Source organism: Mesoplodon bidens (assembly GCF_964165515.1).
Source record: "Mesoplodon bidens genome assembly, chromosome: 5".
Lineage (NCBI taxonomy): Eukaryota > Metazoa > Chordata > Mammalia > Artiodactyla > Ziphiidae > Mesoplodon > Mesoplodon bidens.
In genome coordinates this window covers 1,101,225-1,124,999 of record NC_138161.1, presented here as the reverse complement: position 1 = coordinate 1,124,999, position 23,775 = coordinate 1,101,225, and the positions used below count along the sequence as shown (strand labels likewise).

The window sequence follows — 23,775 nt, the reverse complement described above, 5'->3', positions numbered from 1 at the left end:
TGTCTGCACTATAACAAACCCACAGATTCATATGAAGGAAAGTGACTCCAAGGAAGTGGACAAAGAACATCAGCAGACAGAAAGTTAAGTAAGTATAAATGGCCAGCAGGCGTGCTTTTATAAGACAAATCATTAATAATCAATTAGACCCGAGAGTGCTGGAGCATCTTTCCAGCAGCATCTGGAAGCACAAGCATTTGTCCCAAAGCCTGTGAAATACCTGAGACCTGGGAATGGCCTCCTGTGGGGGGTCAGCTTAGGGACACCCCTGGATTTGCCTGGCAGAGCCTCTCCCAACTCAGGTGGGGGTCCCTTGAAGACAGGGTGTCCCCAGGCCTGAGTCCCCAAAGAGAGGATCTCCCCAGATCAGAGTCTCCCTGGGTTCAGTGTCGCCAGGGGAGGGTCCCTCCCATCTGCCCACAGGGCACCCCCTGGTCTGCCACAAGAAACAGGCCACATGGTCACTGCTGAGGATGAAAGATGTCTGGAGGCAGAAGCCGGGCCCCCTCGGTCTTGCAGAATGTCGTCCCACCATGAGTGGAGGGGGCAGTACCTGGGGGGGAAGCGCGCGGAGCAGCACTGGGGGGCCCTTGGGGAAGGCGGGAGGTGAGGCGGGCGGGCTGCAGGGCCTCCCGTGAGCTCCCCGGAGCCAGACAAGCGCCCCCAGTCCCCGCACCCGGTCCTGCGGGAGCAGGTGGGTGCAGCGGGTCTCCTCTCGCTCAGGGATCGGTGCCCCGGGTCCCACGGTGTGGTGGCCGCCAAGCAAGGTCCTGGGTGCTGCCCTGAGATGTCCGGGGTCAGCTGAGCCGGGGCCGTGGGGAAGGAGTGCAGAGACCCCACGTTTCTGAGCCGACACACACACACACACACACACACACACACGCGCACACACACACACATGGCGAGACCCCAGGCGCCTCGCCTTCCAACCCCTCAAAGCAGCAGAGGAGGGACGTGGTGGAGGCGCGGAGAGTCCGGACCAGTAGGCTGGGGTGGCGTGGGGCCCGCGCAGCGGACGAGCTCCCGGATCACGAGGAGGGCCTCCTGCTCAGGGACACTGTGATTTCCAATAAAAATAACGACCATGAGCAATTACAACTGCCTCAGATACAAGCAAGAAAGAGCGGATGAAGGGAGTCGTGAAGGAGCTGCGGTGCCTCCTGGGCAGCCCGGACCCTGATACGCTGTCTCGGGGGTGGATTCTAAACCCAACGCAGTTCTTCCCCTAAGCCTCTTGGAAGGGACTCCGTCCCTCCCCATACGGGCCTGCGGGTCCCCTTCCCAGGACAGCCCCCCACCCCACCCCCGTCCCCACTGCTCCACGTGTAGGCCGGGCCCCTACGAGAGTCTCTGGCCTGCGCGGCTGCAGGCCCCTCGCCTGTGCCCACACTCCACTGGGAGAATACGGTAGAGGTAAGGGAGACCCTGCACCCCAAGCTCACGCCCTTTCCAGAGTTCACCCCTTGAGGACTTTCCTGGAGCTGTCCTTGCATTTGCACATATACACACACACCGGCTTGCACACTCAGACAAGCACACCCACCGCACAACTGCTCAGACACTGTCCTTGTCAGTTTAATTTGTAGGAGCTTTTCTATTGGTCATAGTAACTCTACCTGTTATCTATGTTGGGTTTTTTCCTTCCAATAGGTTCTTGACATTTACTTTAGGATAGGATGTCTTTTACCAAAACAAGTTTTTTGGGGGTTTTGGGGTTTTTTTTAAATAAATTTATTTTATTTATTTATTTTTGGCTGTGTTGGTCTCATTGCTGTGCGCCGGCTTTCTCTAGTTGAGGTGAGCGGAGGCTACTCTTCATTGCGCTGCGCAGGCTTCTCATTGCAGTGGCTTCTCTTGTTGTGGAGCACGGGCTCTAGGCGCGTGGGCTTCAGTAGTTGTGGCACGCAGGCTCAGTATCTGTGGCTCGCAGGCTCTAGAGCGCAGGCTCAGTAGTTGTGGCGCACGGGCTTAGTTGCTCTGCGGCATGTGGGATCTTCCCAGACCAGGGCTCAAACCCGTGTCCCCTGCATTGGCAGGCTGATTCTTAACTACTGAGCCACCAGGGAAGCCCACAAAACAAGTTTTTAAATTTTTAGATAGTAAGACTTCCCTGTAAAACATTTGGGTTTTCTACCTTGCTCAAGGAGGATATACTCCCCAAATCATTTTCCTTTAGTATCTTGTCTGGTTACCTAGCAAGTACGTTCATACGTTTTGTTTTTCCATGTGCACAGCCTGTCTGGAAGGAATCTCAGGGTGTGATGATTTTTTCAATTTTTTCAATTTTTTTTTTTTTTTGTGGTACGCGGGCCTGTCACTGTTGTGGCCTCCCCCGTTGCGGAGCACAGGCTCCAGACGCGCAGGCTCAGCGGCCATGGCTCACGGCCCCAGCCGCTCCGCGGCATGTGGGATCCTCCCGGACCAGGGCACGAACCCGTGTCCCCTGCATCGGCAGGCGGACTCTCAACCACTGTGCCACCAGGGAAGCCCTCAAATTATTTTTAACAGGAACTTCCTGGAGGCAGGAGGCTACAAACACAAACATGTGAATATATATTCTTCATTCTTCCTTCACTACGTAAAGCAGATCAAATGCAGCCAAGGACGCCCCCCGGGAAGGAGCTGGAGGCTGGTGGATATTTAGGGCCAGTCTAGTGCCCAACAGAAAAACAGGCTATGCACATGAACAGACTGCAGAAAAGGAAATCCATCATTAATGATATGAAGAGACAGTCAACCTCAGATATAACAAAAGATAATTAAACCATACTGACACTCACCTTCCACCTCTCAAGGCAAAACCCCCAAAGTTTGACAGTACACTCAGTTAGGAAGTGTATCTGTCAGCTGCTGCTACATAATAACCAGCCACGACGTCTCATGGATGGGACAGTTAAAGTTTATTTCATTCCTGAATCAGCCAGGGCAGCTCTGCATAAGACTCCTGGGGCTGCCTCAGGTCTGACTCTCACCGAGGGGCTGTGGGTCGGTGGGGAGGCTCAGGCCAATGGCAGTGGCCACCTGGGGAAAGCTGTCCTCGGGTGGAGGTCAGGGGTTCCCAGACAGGCAACAGGTGAGAAACAGGTGAGTCTCTTCTGGCCCGGTGGGCACCGTGCTCACCCCCTCAGCCCCCATCCCAGCATCTGAGAGCTGGGGACACACTCCACTGTCAGTGGTGAGAACTAGCACTCCTCCGAACTTGTCCCTGTCCCTTGTCCCTGTCCCTTGCCACAGGGACAAGGGGAGATTGTGTGCAGTGGTGCAGCTGCTCGGGAGGGTGACACCCCAGGACTCAGCGGTCCCCCAACCCTGTGAGCCTTGGGCAAGATGCGCGCAAGGTGGAGAGACACAGCAGATGCCGAGGGCACATACGACCCCGTTTACCCAAATGTCAGCCCACAGGGAAAACCGAGCCTTTGTGTGGGAAGTGTGCACCTGTGCCGGATGGCCTACAGGAAACCAGAGTGCAGTCACCGTGGAGCAGGGCCGTTGGCGTCAGGGTGAGAAGGAGTCTGTGTTGGGGAGAGGGCCGATCAGGACATGCACCTTCCTAAATGTATCTTCTATTTCACAATGAAATGGTGAGGAAATATGGAGAAAGGACGAGTGAATAAAGTAAGTATTGAGTAGGAGGCTCTAAAATAAACGCTGATGTGAAAGGGCTCCGGGCCACGGCCTCCAGGCTAACGTGTTAACTAGGAACAAAAGTCAGCATTTGATCTGCTCTCTCAACGCAGTCAAGGAAGAATGAAGAGTGTATATTCACATGTGTTTGTATTTGCATAAACACTGAATGGGCGCAAAGAGGGAGTTCAGTGATTTCCTGCAGAGGTTACGAAAGGGCTGCTGGGGACCAGGTGGTGGCGACTCTCTGCACAGCCCTGGTTTTTGAACTACGTGATGCGTTGCCTATTTTAAAAGACCAGGTTGGGGCCGTCCTGCAGCTCCTGTTGTCTCCTGGCCTTCCTAAAGTAGCGCCTACGCTCGCGTGCTTACAGCTCCAAGCCTCAAGGATGCTGCCGTACTGGGGCAACACGGCCGCCTGCCCGGGCCTCTCCCGTGATCCCCACAGGGCCCCACACACACCTCCCGCCCCCCAGGATCCCTCGGCCCTCCCTCCGGCATGATTGGCTCGGCAGCACCTGGACCAGGTCGGTTGCCCCCAGCCCAGGGGGCTCTCCGCCACACCCCCACCTCCCTCACTGCCCAGGCCCTGTAGGGACCCTCCTGGGACCCCCACCACCGGGCCTCGGCCCCCGAGCTTCCACTGAGGGAAGTCGGTGCCCAGTGCCCGGGACCCCCCTCCCAGAGCCCAGGTCCAACGCTTCGAGCTCTCCCGCCAGGACGTGGGACCCGGCCACACGTCAGCAGCCCCTCCCCAGGAACCCCCGGCCCTCTGCCTCTCCTCACCTTGGCCTGGCCACCCTCACCTTAGCAGGTCCCTGCCCATCAGGCAGCGCGGCCTTCATCCCTCCATGTGATGGGCTCTTTCCCCCAGGACCCCAGGTGCTCTGGGACCCTGTGTCACCTTGGGTGACATTCCCCCCACCTGCCTCCCCACACTGGCACCTCACGGGGTCCCCGTCCCAGCCGCTCGGCTCAGCCCTCCCCCAGCCCACCCACTGATCCCCTGCATGCACCCCACAGGCACCAGTGTGTCCTCACTTTACTGGAGGCCCCAGGTGACAGAAGGTGACACCACGAACCCCAGACACACCTGCCCCCCACACCCTCCCCTCTCTGGGCCCCATGGGATGTGTCTGGAGGGGCCTCGGGGGGAAGCAGAGTCCAGTGAGGTCCTCCGCCCGGCCCTCACTCCTGCCGGGCCTCCAGCTGGTCCAGCACCAGTGCCGCCTGGGTCTTGGCTTCCTGCAGGAGGCCGGAGATGCGCTGGCGGACCTGACAGACACAGGGGCCCCATCACCACCCCAAGCCCGCCACCAACCCCGCTGGCCCCGCCTCCCTGCCACCTCCCTGGGCTGTCCACTCTGGGTGACCCCAAGGCCCTGACCTAGGGGCCCCCAGCTCCTCATGGGTCTCTTGGTGGTGACGGGAGGGGCCCCTCTGTCTTTCCTGACATTTGGGGCCAGCCAGCCCCCACCCTCCCAGTCTCCCCAATTTAGCCATGACTGCCAAGGGCAGGGCTGTGTCCTTGAGGCCCTAAGGGCCAGAGCTCAAGTGGCCCATCCGTTATCTCAGTGCCCCCATGGTGGACAGGGCCTTCCCTGATGGCCAAGCCCAGCCCAGCTGGAGAAGCAGGTGGACACGGGCTGACGCTCGAAAAGGCCATGGCGCTCCCACTCCGAGCCGCGAAATCACTTTTTAAAGATTGTCACAAAATCACAGAGACACATGGGCAGTGGCCAGGGCTGGGAATGGGGGTGACTGTGGGGCATCCTCTGGAGTGATGAGAATGTTCCAGACCTTGATAGAGGTGGTGGTCTCGCAACCCCACAAGTGTGCTTAACACCACTAAATTGTATCATCTAACACAGTGAGCTGCATGTTTTGTGAATTTTCCTCCAATAAACAGTAACAATGCAATTATCACAAATGCTGAAGTGGGATCATTGCTTAGGCTGGAGACTGTTCTTTGAGACCCTGTGCTGCCAGTGCTACAGCCAAACCCACCTGGGAGAGAGCCCAGCCCTGTCCAGAGCCCCCTGGGAGGGAACTAGGGGGTGCCGGCAGGCCCCCAGGCCACCTGCCTCCACAGAGACGCTGAAAGACGGCCCGGCCGTCCCCGACCCCTGCGTTCTGCGGGCCAGGCCTCGTCCACCCCCAGGAGCTGGAGGAACTTCTCATCTGATGGACACTTCCCTCCCTCGAGGACCTGCTGGCCCCAGGTCTGGGAGCCACGGCCCGAGGGCAACCTCCAGTCCCCTCGGTGGGCCCGGCCCCCACCCCTGCCCACCTGGTCCTTAAACGCGTCATCAGTGACATCCTTCAGGTTGATGAGCACGTTGAAATACGCACCAAACACACCCGTCTCCAGGGCCTTCACCGCCACCTGCAACAGCCAAGGGGCAGAGGCGGTGTTGGTACCGGGGGAGCAGCAGGGCCTTGCCCTGCCCACTCCTCAGCCCAGGGACACGGCCTGGGGGCCTCGCGCCGCATCCGTGAAGATGGCAAACTGACCAGCCCCAGGGTTCCCTCCAGGTGGCAGGGCCGGCCCTCTCCCCACAGAGAGAAGCAGCTCGGCCTGGCCCCCTCCAGGGACGGATAACAACCAGCCCAAGGAAACGAGGCTCCTCCCCTCAGGATGGGCTGCGGACACGCAGAGCCAGCCCTGACGTTCCTGGTCCCCGAGCCTCCGCGCACGGGCTGCGGACAGGCAGGCCTGTGCACGTCTGCAAGCCCCTGGGTTTTCTGGAAGAGGGGCGGTGGGAAGGAGGGAAGGGACAGGGTCTGGGGGGATGGTTAGGGGTGGCCTCTGGAGACACACTCGAGTTTCTGCTTCTCTCTGCCGCGCGACCTTGAACAAGACATTAATAGGTGACGGAGCCGGCCCTGCAGTCTGAGACTGACCGAAACACCTTGTGAGCGCTTGTGCCTGCCCGGCTTGGTGAAGAGCTGTGATGCCCGGTGCCCCTCCGCACGTCGTCCCTGCAGCGGGGCTCCACCGCATACCTGCAGGTCCGACCGGCAGGCCAGGTTCGCGCACAGGGCCAGCTCCTGCAGCGCCGGCCACAGCGAGGTCACCATCTCCGCCAGCGCCAGGGGCACGGCCACCGCCCGCCTCAGCCCCTCCTGCAGGGCAGCCGCACGTCTGGAAGCAAGAGGGTCAGTGGTTAGAGCCCAGGGCACCCGGGTACCACTGGACCCACCTGATGGCTCCGCTCTGAGCAGACAGAACCAGGGTGGGGACCACAGGGAAACCTTTCTTCAATCACAACACACCCCAGAGGGGGGCTGACTGGTACCAGGGCCTTCTGAGGTGTCCGGATGTCCGCAGCCACCGCTGCACTCACCTGTCCTTGTCCTCAGGTGTGTTCTTGGGCAGCTTTGTTGCCTTCTGCCGGAGCAAACACAGAAACGCGCGGGTGACTGACTGTGATGCGGGGACACGGGAGCCTGGGAGGGAGGGGCTTCACGCAGGGCCCACACCACCCCCGAGGTGGGTTCCGTGGATTAGAGCCCTGGGCCCCCGACAGAGGAGGGCAGGCGACCCGGCGCAAGGCCCCACGTTGTCAGTGCTGGAGGCTGGAGAGGAGGGTGGAGGGGAGCGGCTTCTCCAGCCCCAGGCCTCCCAGCCTCCAGGCGAGGCAACCGCACACCCCCCGAAGTCCAGGTGTAATGGTTCAGGCCGTGTCCCCGCATCCCCGAGGGGCCACACAACCCAGGCCTCCTCTGAGGAGCCATCAGCCCGTGTGTCGCTCTCCTCGCCGCTGCCAGGCAGGCCTCCCCCGTCCCGCACCCCGTGCTGTGAGAACCCGTCCAGGCTCGCTCGCTTACACCAGCGCCCTAGGCCTGCCCGCGTGCCGGGTCCAAGGGCGTAGCTGGTGGGGAACGTGCCCTGCTGGTTTTGTAGGTTTCACCAAATCTCCACCCAAAAGCTGTTAACAGTCAGCTGGTCCATCAACCCTGCATGAGCGTAAAGGATCCCTGGACCCGACCTGAACCGGATTCGATCAGCATCCTGACCCGACCAGAACCAGATTCTGTGACCATCCTGACCCGACCTGAACCGGGTTCTGTCACCATCCTGACATTCCCTAGCCTCCCCCAGCGCCCCTCCTGTGACACGTGTCTCTTTTCCATGTGGACCCACAGCAGCTCCTCTCGAGCACGGGAACCTGCTGAGTCCGCTGCAGACACAGGTCAGGGTGGGGGGGCAGGGGGTTCTCCACTGGGCAGAACTTTGCTGATTTTAATCAAGTCTGGCTTTCACGTGGCCACGTCCATGTCTGGCTGTGGAGGGCTGCCCAGCGCAGTTTGATTTATTTTCTGCTTCACTGTGAGGCTTGTTTGGTGGGGAGGGAGGTGCACAGCCAGCTTCTGACTCCACCTAGAGATGCTCACGTATTCGGTGGAAGATAAGGACGTTTTTTCTTATTTTTGTTCCAAAGTCTGTCTTCTTGTTGCTCACTGGGGACATAGACCAGCACAGTATCTGCCACACTCACACGTGTGTGTGTGTGTGATTGTTGCTCGGGTGTGTCTTCAGTCTAACCATTCTATTTTAGGTTTTCTCTAAACCACACCTCTTTGCTGACTATTTTTCTTTTCTTTCCTGCCTTTTGATTAGATTTTCATTTTTCTACTGCCCCCCTCCAGTTGTTTTATATTCGTCTTATTTCTAATCTCTAGTGGTCAGAATTTTTAATATTTGTTTTAAATTACGTATTATTATTTATATGCACGCTGATGCTTCTCCTCGAGCCCCTCTCAGCATCTGAAGTTCCTCAGACCACAGATGGCTAGAGGTACCCTGAGAGAAGTTCAATGATTCTGGCCTGGGGAGGCCGGTTAGGCTACGACACAACACCAAGGAAAGAGCAAAAGAAAGACTGAATATTCGACGACATAAAAACACAAGGCTCTTGTGGTCAGAAACCAGCACAAGCAAAGCTGAAAGTCAAACAAACTGAGACTCCCTGGCTTATGAAAAGTCCTAGTCAGCACTAAGCAGAACAGAGAAGAAAAGGACACCTCACTTTCCTGAAAAGGAAATAAAACCGCTGCAAAAAGGATGAAAACACTCCTCCCCCTGCCCTGCGCACGTGAGACACTCGCACCAGGGCAGCACCAGGAGATGCACGTGACCACCAGGTCCAGTGGCCGGGGCGTCCGGGTAAACGGCAGGAGGACCGCTCCAGGGCTCGACCCACACAACCTCTGCAAGGGCCACTGGGCAGCATCCTTCAAGTGGGAAACACACCCACCCTGGAGGGAAAGCCCGTCCCCGAGTCACTCCTACAGCCCGTCCACTGAGTGCCCAGTGACGGAGGCCAGCTGTCCACACAGCCTGTCCCGGGTGCTGACTGGACCTGGCCAGAATCCCCAACAGGGCTGGTCCAAGGCCTCCACCCCAGGCATCCCCAGAGCACTGGGCCACTGAGCCGGGGGAGTCCCTGCTCCAGGAGGACGTGAGCTGAAAGACGCAGCTGCACCTGGACATCTGCTGCCATCATGTGCGTAAGAAAGGAAGAGAAAGGGGAACCCAGCTCTGCCCGAACGCACACAAACATCTCAGGGGGACGTACGCACTGGGGCTGCACCTGCTTGGGCAGGGGGGACGGGGCGGACAGGGGGCAGCTCACCAGCTGCCCTCTGCCCCTGTGAACTCTGAACCCCTGAAGCTTTCACCTATTTAAAAAAGCAAATAAATGAAATTAAAATGTAAAAGCGCATAGGGGAAAGGTGATCAGTCTCTGTACCCCGCCCCCGGGGACCCAGCTTCTGTCACAGGGTCACCTCCTCCCGCAATTTGACATTCTAGACTGTCCCCGTGTGGACGCGGCACTCACGTCGGGGCGCCCAGCCCAGCAGCCCCCGAGGTCGCCTCCCGAGGTCGCCTGGCCCAGGTCCTCCTGACCCGTCCCCCCGCCACCCCCGAGGCGGATCTGGATGCCTGCTGTCTGTTGGGAGCTCACTCCTTCCCAGGCGTGTCTTCCTACCCCCGTGGGTCCGAGCGCCCTCATTCCCACCTCTCCCCGGCCCTCTCTGCTCGATCTGCCCTCAGACACGCCTGGGGCTCCTTGACCTTGAATTCGGACCTCGACCTTCCTGCAAGTTCCCCATGCCCCGCCCGGTCTGATGGACGTCCCTCCTCTGTTGCCCCCTGGATGGGCACTGCATGGACGCAGCCACCCACGTCCTGTGCTGCTGAAGGTGCCCGGCTCCCCGGGGGCCCTTTGTGTCTCATGGCTGAACGTCTTCTCTGATCTCTGAGACCATGACGCACAGCGTTTCTTCTGTGAAGATTCCTGTTCCTGCCCTTCCCGGGATGGGAGCTCTTCCTTGGGGACCTTGCTTTTCCTCCGGCATCTGCAGGTCTGGGTGTCGCCCATCAGGGGACTCGGGGACGTGGGCAGGGGGACGCTGAGCCTGGCTGACCCTCAGGACAGGAGCCCTTCTTGCCCCTCCCCCAGCCTGCAGAGACCCCGACCTGGAGTCACGCCTGCACCACACCTGCCGCGCTTGGCCCTGCACGAGCGGGGGGAGGGGGGCGCCCAAGAGGGGCTAGACCACTGTCTCCTCCCTCCAGCCCCCGGGGTCTACAGACACCTGTGCTCGTGGCAGCCCCTCCCCTTCCCCCCGTGACCCTGACCCACTTTTCTCTCCTCCGGACCCCGTACTGTCCACCGACCCCACTCTCCCTCGGGGCTGCCTCTGCAGGGCTGGTGGTGGAGGCCCGTGTGCATGCTCACCAGGTAGGTCTCGAAGGCCCGGGCGTCGGCGTCCACCATCGCGGTCAGCTCAGCCAAGGCCGTGTGGAAGGGTGGGATCAAGCGCCGCAAGGTCGCGTCCAGGTGTTCGAACTGGCGCCGCCCGTAGGTCATCAGGCCGGCCATGGAGGCCAGCGCGGCACCCTGGCGAGAGTGCCCTGTGCGTGGGACTAGCCCCAGGCCGGGCGACGCCCCCAACCCCGGCCGTCCACCCCGCATCCTCGCCCCGGCCCCACTCACCATGGCTGCACTGGCTGCGGCCACGGAACCGCCCCCTGGGGCTGCCGAGCGGGCGCCCACCTCACGGACGAAGGTGCGCAGGGGCTGGTCAACCAGGCTCTGTTCTGGGCCGACCTCGGGGACCAGGTACCTGCAGGGGTGGGGCAGCTGGGAGTGAAGGTCTGCATCGTGCAGGGGCGGGGACAGGGTCCTGGGTCATTGCAGCCAGGCCGTAAGGGTGGGGCTGGCTAGGCCAGGGGCCCCTGACTCGCACCAGTGCGGCGGGGGGGCAGGGATGTGGGCCCAATATGCAGAGTGGCTGCCCCGGGGAGGGGCTGTGACCAGCCAGGAGCTGCATGAGGACAGAGTGGGACCTTGTCGGGACCCCACTGGGCCCCCCAGCAAGCTCCCAGCCCCGCGCCTGGGGACAGAGCAGAGCTCTGGAGGACTGAGGGGGTCTCCACGTGGGGGCGGGGGGCAGGGGCTGCTCACTCGATGATCCGCTCCTTGGGGTTGAAGGGGGCCAGGGAGTCCAGGCCCAGCCGGCTCACCACCTGGAAGAGGGGCCGGTAACTGGAGTCCCCTTGACCGGCAGGTCCCACCCCTGCCACCCGCGGGGCACCACGCCCTGGTGGGGAGCCTGCGGGGACACAGCTGCCACACCCCATGCCCACCAGCAGCCCTGCCGGCTGAAGGCCTCGCCCAGAGCAGGCACCCTGCCTGGGCTCCAGACACGCTACCCACCCACCGTGCTGCTCCAGGGAGACCAAGGCCCGCGGTGACCCCATCCTGCCCGCACAAGATCCTGTGCTGGAAAGGGGCCAAGAAAACTGCCTCTTTGGACAGGATTCCAACTCCTTGGGTGTCAGGGTCTCTCTGGTTCTTAAAGGCTGGGAGCTGCCTGATCTGCCCAAATGTGAGACTTGATATGCGAGGAAAAGTGAATTTTACCCAAATTCAAAATTAAGGTGAAAATATACCCATTTTAGAGTAGAATTCTTTCCACCAAGAACCACTCAGGACACTTTATGATGCTCGATGCCGTCAGCACAGTCCCAACCCCTCTGAGCCACACAGGTGACATGTTCCACACAAAATAGCAAGTGACAAGTGCAGCTTGATGGAAACAAAGCAGCAGATCCCAGAGGACGGTCATGAGGTCTCCCTGAGGGTGCGGAAATGGGGCAGAGAGCGCCCGAGAGCTGGCGGTAGAGCCAGCAAGTAGCCCGCCTGCCGCAGAAAACCTCAGAATGAGGAACAGAACTCTCAGAATAGAATTCAGCACCCGGCAAAGCTGGCAGAAAGTAAAGGAAATCACTCCCAGCCGGAAGTGACCAGAAATGCCCAGAAAGACCTCCTCTCCCAGAAGCTGGGTCCACCCTGGAGACATCTGAGACCTCTCACAAGCAGGGGGTGTCTCGAGCCCACAAGAGCTGGGTCACACGGGAGACCCTTGAAAGAGGACATCTCCAAGGATGAATCTGGGAAAAACCGCCCAACACAGGAAATATGGGGATACTTCCCAGTCTCGGCCTTCCATTTGGTGAAGCATGAAAAAAATCTTTCCTGGGAATTCTAACCTGACAGGCAGGTGGGCCACTGTTCACACAGAACTCTCTTCCTGTGTGGCTCCAAAGCTCCAAGCAAAAGGCTCATCTAAAGTGGTCCAAACATCTAACAGAGGCAAATACAAACTAAACCAGGTGACCAAGAATTACCACAGACGAAACTCTAAAGAACAGGCACTCACAATCAAAAATCACAAAGCACATGAAGAAGCATCACCGTGAGAATCAGCAGACAAAACAGTTTGCAAAATCAGACCTTCAAAGACTGCAGACCTCAGAATTTTCAGATAAAAAATATAAAATAATATGTTTTAAAAAGACAGTAGAGGGCTTCCCTGATGGCACAGTGGTTGAGAGTCCACCTGCCGATGCAGGGGACACGGGTTCATACCCCGGTCCGGGAAGATCCCACATGCCGTGGAGCAGCTGGGCCCGTGAGCCATGGCCGCTGGGCCTGCGTGTCCGGAGCCTGTGCTCCGCCACGGGAGAGGCCACAGCGGTGAGAGGCCCGCGTACCACACACACACAAAAAAAAGACAGTAGAGAGCGTCAAACACATGAATAAGAAATAAATAAACGTGGGAGAGGTGAAAGCTTCTTACAGAAGAAGGATGAAGTTAGAAAATTCTCGATGCTCCTAATACTTGCCGCTGGAATTTTAAGAGGAACAGGTCATTTACACATTCTTAAACTACCTCCCCAGGGAGTTCTTATTAACAACCAAAGGAAAACAGAAACACTGCAGTGTTAACCCTGGGTCGGGGATACCAGCTTGACCAGAGGACCCAGGTAACGCCCTGAGGGGGACACTCCGTCACTTCTGTGCTGCTCCTGCCAGAAACGCACAAGCACACCCAGCCCTGAGACAGATCAGACCAGCACCCAGCGAGCGGCAGCTCACAAAGCCACCAGCCGGTGCTCCACAGCCCGTCACGGTCAAGGAAAGATGGGGAGAACTGGGGACCTGATCCAGATTAAAGGCCATAAAAGACAAGCCACCCGAGCCCACTGCTGGTCTGGGACAGACCGTGGAGAGGGGGGACGCTGATGCGATTTGATTACTGTCTGCAGATTAGATACCAGGTTGCACCGTGCTGGATTTCCTGGTTTTGATCATTGCACTGTGATTGTGTAAGAGAACGTCCTTGATCTTAAGAATTACACCCTGAATAAACAAGGGGTAAAGGGCACAGTGTCTTCAATCTACTTTAAAATGGTCCAGAAAAAAATATGATTATGCGTGGAATACAGAAAAAGAGTGATACAGCAGATGGGGCAAAATGCAACAATAGGTGAACCTGGAGACTATAAAAGAGTTCCTGGTACTGTTCTTGCACCTCTTCTGTGAGTAGGAAATTACATCAAAATAAAAAGTTACACAAAACTTTGTAACTGCTAGGAAGAGAATAGACCCAGCCATAAACGGCATCAGTGATTGCCAAGTGAAGCCTGAGAAAACCACAGTGAATACGAGGGAAAGAAAGTACAAAAAAGACAGAATATGTGGAAGAAAATGCTACCGCAGTGTAACGGGTGTCGGTAAAGTGCAAGGACCAAAAACTGGATCAAAAATACAATAGAAGAAAATATTCCTGAAGCTAAACAAGAATGAACCTGTGAATCACAAGAAACCCTGCTCCAGAGGAAAAAAATGATGCAGAATAATCCACAGCAAGACTCTTATGACAGAGTCATTGAATTTCAAGGATAAAGATGGAATTCTTCAAGCATCCAGGAGAAAGAACCGGTCACCAGGGGGTGGGGAGATAACCAGATGGCCTTAGACCTCCCCACAGGGACATTTATTCCAAAGGTGGTAAAGATGTGTTTGCAACGTTCTCAGGAAAAGACATGTGACTTGAGGTTTTGGTTGTCCTACTGTCTTGCAAGCATAAAGTCACAGAAGGACATTCCCAAACATGCCAGAACCCACAGAATAAAGCCCCTATGAGCCTTTCTTTAAAAATCTGCTTGTTTGTGAAATCCAGCCAGGCAGATGGGGAAGGACAGAGATGCATAGTGACCTCACTCGTGTATAGAACCAAGATTAAATATCTGTGGATATTTAATATGTGTGGATATGTTTACAGAAGATAAATGTTATACAGCTGACAATGTAAAAATAACGACAAAGCAATTTAAATCTGGAACAGAGATGACCACTCACACAAGTGCATTAATTTTTTTGTCTCTCTTCACAAGAGTCAACAGACATTGTCTAACATTGATAAACAGCTAAAGGATTAAATACATTATTTAAACTTAAAAAGTTAAGCACCTAGAACTAATAAATGAATTCAGCAAGGTAGCAGGATACAAAGTCAACACACAAAGGTCAGTGCATTTCTAAACACTAACAGTGAACAATCCGAAAAAGAAAGTACAAAAACAATTCCGTTTTCAATAGCATAAAATACTTAGGAATTAATGAACTTAACCAAGGAGGTGAAAGACTACAATGAAAACTACAAAACATGATGAAAGAAGGCAAAGACAAATGAAGGGGAACACAGCCCACGTCCAGGGCTGGAAAGATTACAGCACCACCACCCAAAGTGGCCTGCGGAGTCAGTGCGAGCCCCGTCACAGTCCTGACAACGTCTTCAGCAGAAATAGGAAGCCCCATCCTGGACACTGGTGACAGCTGCACAACTTTGTACACACACACCCGTGGCCAGGACACGCAAAAATGGTTCAAAGATGACAAAGTTTATGTCATGTCTATTTTACCATAATTTAAACATCTGAAAAAATATTTAAGCACCAAAATAACCAGCTCCCTAAAAAACAGCACAAGTCTAAAAAATCAGGGAACAGAGAAGGAAGAAAAGACAGCAGTGAATGCTGGGTAGTTACTTTCTCGTTCATTTTCTGTGTCTAATGTTACGGGAATGTAGATTATTTTCTTAAAGTGTATATTATGCTTTCGGATGATTATTTCTTCAAAGCTACACAATTGAGTATAAGTTCTGTTGGTTTCTGCCAGCCAGCAAAAGGCAGACCTCCCTCTACAGCACTTCACAGATAGTACGTTTTTGACAAATTGAAGGTTTGTGGCAATCCTGCTTCAAGCAAGTCTATTGGCACCATTTTTCCAACAGCATTTGCTCACTTTGTGTCTCTGTGTCACATTTTGGTAATTCTTGCAGTATTTCAAACCCTCCACCGGCACAAAGATCACAACTCTCTGTAAGCTCAGATGATCCTTAGCATTTTTTAGCAATAAAGTACTTTTTTTTTTTTTTTTTTTTTTTTTTTTTGCGGTACGTGGGCCTCTCACTGCTGTGGCCTCTCCCGTTGCAGAGCACAGACTTAGGACGCGCTGGCTCAGCGGCCATGGCTCACGGGCCCAGCCGCTCTGCGTCATGTGGGATCTTCCCGGACCGGGGCACAAACCCGTGTCCCCTGCAACGGCAGGTGGACTCTCAAGCACTGAGCCACCAGGGAAGCCCTAGCAATAAAGTACTTTTAAAGTAAGTATGTACACAGCTTTTTTAGACATAATAGTATTGCACACTTAATAGACTACAGTCTAGTGTAAACATAACTTTTATACACACTAGGAAACCAAAAAAATCGTGTGAGTTGCTTTATTGCGATATTCGCTTTATTGCAGTGGACTAGAACCAAAGCTATGCTATCGCCAAGGTGCCTGTACTGATAAAAGTTAAGTCAAACTGATACATTTGGATAAAGTTTTTAAATTAATAAATCAAAAAATAGAGATAAATATATTGTTATAAAGTAATTACCAGAATTCCTAAAAATAGACTAACTCCTCCATACAGCCCAAAGGAAACCACACACTCTCATGCCTAAAACTAGGACAAAAGCAAGTCCAGACATACCTGCTAAATTAGTAGATACAAAAGGATAAACTCAACTACCAAAAGACAAAAGCTTTCAGAGAGGGCTTCCCTGGTGGCACAGTGGTTAAGAACCCGCCTGCCGATGCAGGGGACACGGGTTCAAGCCCTGGTCCGGGAAGATCCCACATGCCACAGAGCAACTAGGCCCGTGCGCCACAGCTACTGAGCCTGCACTCTAGAGCCCGTGAGCCACAACTACTGAAGCCCGCGCACCTAGAGCCTGTGCTCCGCAACAAGAGAAGCCACCGCGATGAGAAACCCACGCACCGCAACAAAGTGTAGCCCCCACTCGCCACAACTAGAGAAAGCCAGCACACAGCAACGAAGACCCAATGCAGCCAAAAATAAATAAATAAATAAATAAATAAATAAATAAACTTTCAGAGAAATCCAATCACGCATTCATTATAAGAAACGCCCTCAAGACGAAATGACTCCGAGGCCAGAGCAACAGGACTGAGCGGGACGGCCACACCCGGCGGCAGGACCTGGGACCAAAGGAACAACTTTGCGAATAACCCACGGACACTAGATTCACGCACCCAAATCCCAACAGGCAGGGAGCGGACGAGAGGCAGGTCCTTCCATCCGCGGGACGCGGCTCCAGGACAGGCTCCAGGCCCCGTCCTCTCCGCTGAAGTTTCACAAGACTGAACACATTTTAGGTCACAGAGAAAACCTCAACAGTGTCCCCCAAGTGAAAACAGTGTGATCTCAACTTCCAGGCACAGACAATAAAACAAAGAAGGAGGAGGAGGAGGCCTGGCCCCGCAGACAGGGCCCCAGGCCCGGGGTGCAGGCGCCCGGAGCCCCCGACCTGCTCCCTGACTCACCCCCCAGCCCCACCCACCAGCCGGAGCCGCTGCCCCTCCTCCAGGACGAAGAGGTTCTCCTTCTCGCAGTAGAAGTCGGCCACATCCAGCAGGGCCTTCAGAGGCACCAGGCCCACCAGCTGCGAGCCCACCACCGGGAGGCTCAGCTCCTGCAGAGGTCAGAGGTCGGAGGTTGGGGAGTCAGCGCCCAGGGTCTGGGCTTGAGAGAGGGGGAGGGGACCCACCCTGCTCACCTGGGCTTCTCTGCAGGTCTCCTCGTAGACCGTGTGCAGCCCTGTGACCTCAAAGTCCAGGAGGTTCATAGACACCTGAGCCAGGTTCTTCTCATCCAGGTACCAGCCGATGCCCTGCACCTTTCTCAGGCGTCCTGGCTGTCAAGGACAAGGCTTGCCCAGCCCGGCCCCGCCCAGCCTCTCCTGCGCCCCGCACTGAGAGCCCCTTGCCCCTGCATCCCCCAGCCAGCCCGAGGGCTCCCTTCCACCCCAGACACCCGGACGAGGGGGGCCGTGGCCTGAGGACTGTGCGGTGCAGCCGGGCAGCCGGCTTCAGGCGGGTCTCTTCCTCACTCTCCCATTCTCATCTGAGCCAGGAAAGGGCCTGCCCACCACGAGAAACCAAGGCCCCGAAGGGTCAGTGCTGCAGGGCCGCCCTGCACAAGCCACAGGCTCAGACCAAGCCCTGCGGCCCGGGCATCCCCGCCCACATCCTTGTCCTGGGGGCAGGTCCCTGCCTCCCACCCCTTCCACCCCTTGCCCCAGAGGCCAGCTCCTGGCCCTCACTCCCTGGGGCGACTCAGTCTACCTTTCGGGGTTAGGTAGACTCTTGACGTCAGCAGAGCACAGAGAAAGACTGGGGAGTTGCGGTGTTTTTGTATTGTGCTTGCAGACACCTGAGTGTTCCACACGGAAGCTGGGCTCCCAGGGCCTCAGTTGCCTGGAAGGCCCAGGGTTCAGAGTGGGGCCTGACAGGTGGGCAGGGCCTCCTTCACCAGGTGTCTCTGTGTCTGTGTCCAACTGGAACTTTCTGCAGGAGCGATACTCAACACTAGGTGACAGCTATGATGGCAGACTTGGTGGATCAGGGCACCTGAGGGTACCTGGAAGTACCTGAGGCATCTGGAGGTACATGGGGGCACCTAGGGGCACCTGGGGTGCAGAGGCAGCTGTTTTCCTATCAGTGTGGAAATGATGCAGTATTTTAACCACAGCTGCAGCCCTGCAACTTCCATGGGAAACGTCCTTAAAGACCTGCTCCCCAACTTCAAACCCTGGAACCCCGACCCTGCCGGTCCCTCGTGGCGTGGACCCCGAGGCGGGCTGGTCAGCAGGCCCACACACAGTGCAGGGCCTGGGCCCTCTCCGGCGGCAGCACGGATGCCCTCGCGGCGACCCTGCGCCCGCCCTCACCTGGCCCTTCCCGCGGCCCTGCTCCCGGAGGTCGAGGGCGATGCGGTGCGCCTGCTCCCTGGTGCTGAGCAGGTTGACGTTGAAGGCGATGAGGAACTTCCGCGCCCCCGTGACTGTGGCCCCCCAGCTGGGGACGAAGGAGCTGGGGCCGAAGTCGGGCGCCCACTCAGCCTGCTTGAGCTGTGGGGAGACCCGTGGGTGAGGGAAGGGGGAGGAGGGCCCACCTTGCGGGGCCGCCCCCAGACCGCCCACTGGGAGGGGACACCGCACCTTCTCAGGCAGGGCCTCGTACTCCCCGGCCCGGATGGCCGGCAGAGACCGGCGGCCGTCCGTCCGTGCTGCCTCGCCGTAGAGGTACACTGCAAGGGGCCTGGCCGGTCAGGCCCTCGGCCGGTGGGCGCTGCAGGACCCCCACTCCCGCAGCTCCGTCTTGCTGGCAGCGCCCCCATCTCTGAGCCCCGTCAGATGGGTGTGGGTGGTCGCTGATGGGCACTCTATATGGGCCAGGACCCCTCCTCTGCCCACCCCCGCTGCCCCTGCACAGATGCCCCAGGAAAAGCCATTGCCCGCCCACAAGAGGGGCTGGAAGGATATTCGTGTTTCTCTCCAAAGTGCATTTTCATTGAACAAGCAACACGCCCTCAAATTAAGGAATGAGGAGGAGAGAAAACAAAACTCACCACCAGCTCTGACACCTGCACAGGGCAGGTGACACCTGTCCCCCTGCCCATCCATCCGCCACATCGCAGGGGGCTGGACCTGTGCCCGGGCTCACAGGTCCGCTTGCTGCCCTGTGCTGGGCTTTTCCTTGATTTGGTTAATTCCCCAAAGAGACTGTTTAGGGCTCCCCGTCCATCTCAAGCCCTTACAGAGCGGCTACTCCGTCCCACCACCTCCCTGACAGCTGGGACCCTGTCCCTGTGGTTTGTCCCATTGCAGGAGAAGCGGGACATATTCCTACCTGTCAAAAACCTGCATGGTAGGGTTTTTGGGAGTTTTTCTTAAAATGCATTTTTTTTTTTTTTTTTTTTTTTTTGCGGTACGCGGGCCTCTCACTGTTGTGGCCTCTCCCGTTGTGGAGTACAGGCTCTGGACGCACAGGCTAAGCGGCCATGGCTCACGGGCCCAGCCGCTCCACGGCATGTGGGATCTTCCCAGACCGGGGCACGAATCCGTGTCCCCTGCATCGGCAGGCGGACTCTCAACCACTGTGCCACGAGGGAAGCCCTAAAATGCATTTTTAAGGATGCAAGAGCAGAGAACCTCAAGGGACGGTTGAGGCTGCTGGGAAGTGAAGTGAAGTGAGGAGGGGCCGCTGGGGGAGCCCCTGGCATAGGCCGCCCTTCCCCAGGCACGCACCTGGCACACCCAGCTCCTCTGCCAGCCGCTGGCCGAAGGCCTGAGCACAGAGCACGCATTCGTCCATGGTGACGCCCCTCACGGGGATGAATGGGCACACGTCCAGGGCGCCCATCCGAGGGTGCTCCCCTGCACAGAGACGGGGGCTGAGGAAGCCGGGGCCCAGGTGTGGAGCTCGGGGCGGATCCTGCCCTCCAGCCCCCTGCACATGCACACCCGCACTGACCACAGGGCCCCGGGAGAAGCAGCCCCCGATTTCTGCGGCACCTCAGGGGTAAACCCCTCCCTCTCCTAAGACGAGAGGATAACTCCGAGCCCTCAGGGAGGGCGCCTTCACCCGGCTGCCTTACAGAGGGTCCTTCTCAGAACCCGAATCCCTCTGCGGGTCAGATGGCGGCCCCGCGCCCCCCGCCCCCCAGGCGGTTCCTCTGAGATAAGCCTCCATCTCTCTTCACCAGTTGGGATCTCTTGTGAACTCCCTCCCCCTCTGTGGGCGTCCCGTGTGTCCACCGACCTTTGACCCTGCCGCCCAAAGAATGTGTTTGGTTTGTGGGCTGTTGACAGATCGGGCTGTGTCCCTCACCCCCGCCCAGGGCCTGCACAGAGTGCGGTCACCTCTCTGCCAGCCACTCCAGGGCCCCCTGAAACATGGACGGGGTCCAAGGAGCATCCAGCCAGCGCGATGGCCCCATGCCCTTGGCGAGTCCTGCGGGCAAGGCCGGCTGCATGCACTCGGGCCCTCACCTCTGTGCCTGCCCATGTCGATGAGCCGGTGGGCGGCCCGGGCGGCATTGAGGGCCCCCTCCACCACGTCCTCGGGGCGCCCCACGAAGGTGTAGACAGTGCGGTTGGTGGAGGGGCCAGCGTCCACGTCCAGCAGCACGCAGCCCGGGGTCTGCACCACCGCTCGGGAGATGGCGTCGATCACCTGGGGACAAAGCCAGGCCTGCGCCTCGGTCTCCCCACGCAGAAGAGGGGGCGGGAGCTGCAGGGGCCGTGTCCGCCCCGCCCCCATTCAGACACGACGCGGGGCGAGGACCTGGGCACATGGGGGCCGGCGCCCGGGCAGCACCCTCCGGGAGAAATCGAGGCAGGAAGCAGAACCCGGTTGCAGGGGCTCTCAAGGCCCCGAGAAGGTGACCCACAGGCCAAGGTCACAGAGGGGCAGCGCCCCAGCCCACAGGCCACCTGTGTCTGGGGTTGCGGGGGGAGCGTGAAGAGCCCGGAACCTTCCGAGGCACCAGGAAGGCCTGCCCCGCTCTCTGTGCCTCAGTTTCCTGCAGGTCACGTGGGGATGAGAGCGGCGCCCACCTCAGAAGGTGGGGAAGGGAGACGGGGTATCCCCCAGGGACCCTGAAATGGCCCTGGGGGTCGGGCTTCAGCGGCCCTGTTTTCACACAAGAGGCCAAGTGACCCTCCCGGACCCCAGGCCAGACCTAGGCCAGGACCTGGCTGCCCGCCTGCTGCCCCCTCCCTCACCCTTTCCAGAGAAGACAATCCCCAAACCCCACACTGAGCCGCATTCTCCTCACCCTGAGCCCCCTGCACCGCCCCCCACCGCCCCCAGGTGCCTCACCTCCTGGCTCTTCCCCTCCGAGAAGTTGGGGACACATTCTACCAGCTGGGACATGGTCCAGGCCCTGCTCCAGACGCTCCTCTCGCCAGCAGAGGTGGGAAGGAGGCCAGCGGGGCCTTTATGCCCTCGGGCGGCGCCCCACCCCGGGGCCAGGCTTCTTATTAACTTAGTAGATGGGGGAGGGGCAGAGCCAGGACCCCGAGAGGCTGCAGCGGAAGGGGAGGGCTGAGGCCTCCACCCACATGGGCGTGGGCCCCGCCGAAGGAAGTGCCTGTGACCTGGACCCTCCGGGAAAGTCCTCAGCAGGCGGCGGCCTCAGGTCAGCCCAGGCTTGGGGCCCAGCTGGGTCCAGGGCCCCCTGGTGACCCTCTGGGTGACCGTACGGTGACCCTCCAGGCCTTTTGTTTCTTGGCAGAACAGCCAAGCCTCAGGGCTGCAGGGGGATGAGAGGGACCGTGTGTGAGGCCCCGGTACTGGCCCTGGCTCTCAGCAGAGGGCAGCGCACCTTGTCGGGCAGGAGGAGGGGCAGGGGGTGAGTGTGTGCGGGTGCGTGTCACTGCTGGAGGGGCGGGCAGGTGAGGCCCAGCTCTCCCAGCTGCTGGCTGTGCTCCCTGAGGCCGGAGGGTCCCCACAAGGGCGATGCACCCCAGGTCATCAGCACAGGGCCCTGAGCCCAGAGAGCCAGCTCGAGTCAATGCCGTCTTGGAGTCCTTCGTGATTTTTGAACAGGGGTGTGTTTCCATTCTGCAAAGGCCCACCGATCACATGGTCATCCTGGCAGCACATGGATCCCCACAGACCCCTCCCTCCCAAGAGCAGACTACACCCATCCATGGTCCTCCCGGAAGCGGGCACCCCAGGCGGCCTTTGTGGGGTCAGCGTCTGCAGCTGTTTCACCATTGCAGTCACCACAGGGCCGGGAGAGGGGATGCCCGGATCTCTCGGGTCAGCAGCTCTCTGGTCCTTGGGAAGCCCACCCCTCCAGCAGCTGCTCACGGGGACTGGAAGAGGGAGAAGGGCTGGGCGAGCCCAGAGACCCCGGAGGCTAGGGGCAGGCCCGTCCTGTCCAGCTGTGGCTCCCCGGGCTGACTGTGGGTGAAGGTGGGTGATGGCCGTCCTGCCCCCCGGGTCCCAGGAGGGGACGTGGGCACCCTGGCAGCACCTGGTCCTTTGCGAGGGCTCAACCAGGGCAGCTCTCCAAACTCAGGCCCCGACGCCAGGTCCCACCTGAAAGAGCCCGCAGGCCCAGGGGTGGGGGCCCAAAGTGCCCACCAGACGGTCCTGCATCCTGCAGAGGGCCCCCAGGTGGTAGGGAGTCTCAGCCAGGGTAGTGTCTGGCGGCTGGAAGGGATGAGGTCTGTTATGGGCTGAATTGTGACCCCCCCCCAAATTTATATGTGGAAGGCCTAATCCCCAGCGTGACTGTGCCTGAAGACAGGGTCTTTGCAGAGATAATGAGGTTAAAATGAGGTCACTAGAGTGGGCCTGATCCCATAGGAGTGGCATCCTTATTAGGACACAGACACCCACAGAGAGTGATGACCACGTGAGGACCCAAGGAGGAGACGGCTGTCCACGTGCCCAGGGGAGAGGCCCCAGGAGGAATCCGCCCTGTGGCACCTGGATCACAGATTTCAGCCTCCAGAATTGTGAGATGATAAATTTCTATTGTTTAAGCTGCCCTGTCGGTGGTGTTTGTTACAGCACCTGAGCTGACTGAGACAGGGGCCAGTGCATCTGGGGCACACAAGGCTGTGACAACCAAGGGACAGGGTGCCCTAGCACCTTCATCCTCATACCTACAGCAGAGAAGGAACCAGGAAGGTGTCCTGACTGCAGAGCCCCAGGGGGCCACCTGCCCTCTCCAGGCTTCAGGAGAGTCGGGGGCCAGAGGGCTCTGGCAGGAGTGGGGCTGTGTGTCCTACGGAGACGGTTCTGGGCCAGGGCTTGGCCACGGCTGGGAACGCAAGATGCAGGGACAGGACCCAGTGTGATGCTGGGACCAGTTTTTTTTTTTTTCTTTTCTATTTTTTTTCTATCTCAGGGGAGTGGGACCAGTTCTTGGGGGCAGTTTTGAGACATTAAAATTTTTGGCAGGTGCTAAAAATAGCTCCTGAATTGGGGACCCTGGAAAGCTCCACCATTTACAGGAAAAGCCATCTCACCAGCACCCGGGTGCTGGTTTCTACTACAACCTTCCAACCTAAGGGACCAGGGCTCTCGATCCCAGAACCAGGCAGAAGGTCGACGCCCTTTGCACACTGGCTCCCCTCCCCTGGGGGCTCCTGCTTCCTGGAATCATCTCCCAGGTAAACTGCCTGTCCTGCGCCAGCCTCACCGCAGGGCACAGCTGCACGCGGGCACGTGGTTTAAAGCGCTGCGGTCGCTGTCTTGCAATTCCTGCCTTTTGAAAAAGGGGCCTGTGTTTTCACTCTGCCCTGCAGATTCTGCAGCTGCCCTGCCTGCTGCTGAATCCTTGCCCCGGGCTCCGCCTTCGGGGAAACCCCCAGGGGGACGGACCTCCGCCCTTCAGAGAGGAGGCACTGCGACCCCA

The 23,775-nt window shown here is 58.1% G+C and overlaps 1 protein-coding gene across 5 annotated transcripts; it reads right to left on the bottom strand.

Annotated features, from left to right (window-relative positions):
• Positions 1-2,868: 2,868 nt before the first annotated feature.
• FTCD (formimidoyltransferase cyclodeaminase) lies at positions 2,869-21,302 on the bottom strand. Of its 5 annotated transcripts, XM_081234234.1 has the most exons (15): positions 21,222-21,302; positions 20,390-20,573; positions 19,646-19,774; positions 18,557-18,645; positions 18,287-18,466; positions 17,114-17,251; positions 16,898-17,029; positions 11,103-11,164; positions 10,632-10,761; positions 10,374-10,535; positions 6,972-7,015; positions 6,631-6,769; positions 5,915-6,010; positions 3,436-3,512; positions 2,870-3,031 (listed from the first exon to the last, which is right to left on the bottom strand). In XM_081234234.1, the coding sequence occupies exons 1-14, from the start codon at positions 21,273-21,275 to the stop codon at positions 3,471-3,473; spliced, it is 1,581 nt and encodes a 526-aa protein (XP_081090360.1). In that variant the 5' UTR covers positions 21,276-21,302; the 3' UTR covers positions 2,870-3,031; positions 3,436-3,470. The 5 variants fall into 5 exon arrangements, with proteins under 5 accessions (XP_081090359.1, XP_081090360.1, XP_081090357.1 ...); XM_081234233.1 differs by having other exon boundaries at positions 2,869-3,512; XM_081234231.1 differs by lacking the exons at positions 2,870-3,031; positions 3,436-3,512 and adding an exon at positions 4,650-4,899.
• Positions 21,303-23,775: the final 2,473 nt, after the last annotated feature.

What these genes read in the sequence shown, in the direction of transcription:
- FTCD (XM_081234231.1), bottom strand. Translation starts at nt 21,275, where the DNA reads ATGTCCCAGCTGGTAGAATGTGTCCCCAACTTCTCGGAGGGGAAGAGC. An exon ending in CCCAAGGAGCGGATCATCGA is followed by an intron (nt 10,762 to 11,102) that starts GTGAGCAGCCCC and finishes CCACCCCTGCAG; the next exon opens with GTACCTGGTCCCCGAGGTCG. An exon ending in CCTGCCGGTCGGACCTGCAG is followed by an intron (nt 6,011 to 6,630) that starts GTATGCGGTGGA and finishes TGGCTGTTGCAG; the next exon opens with GTGGCGGTGAAGGCCCTGGA.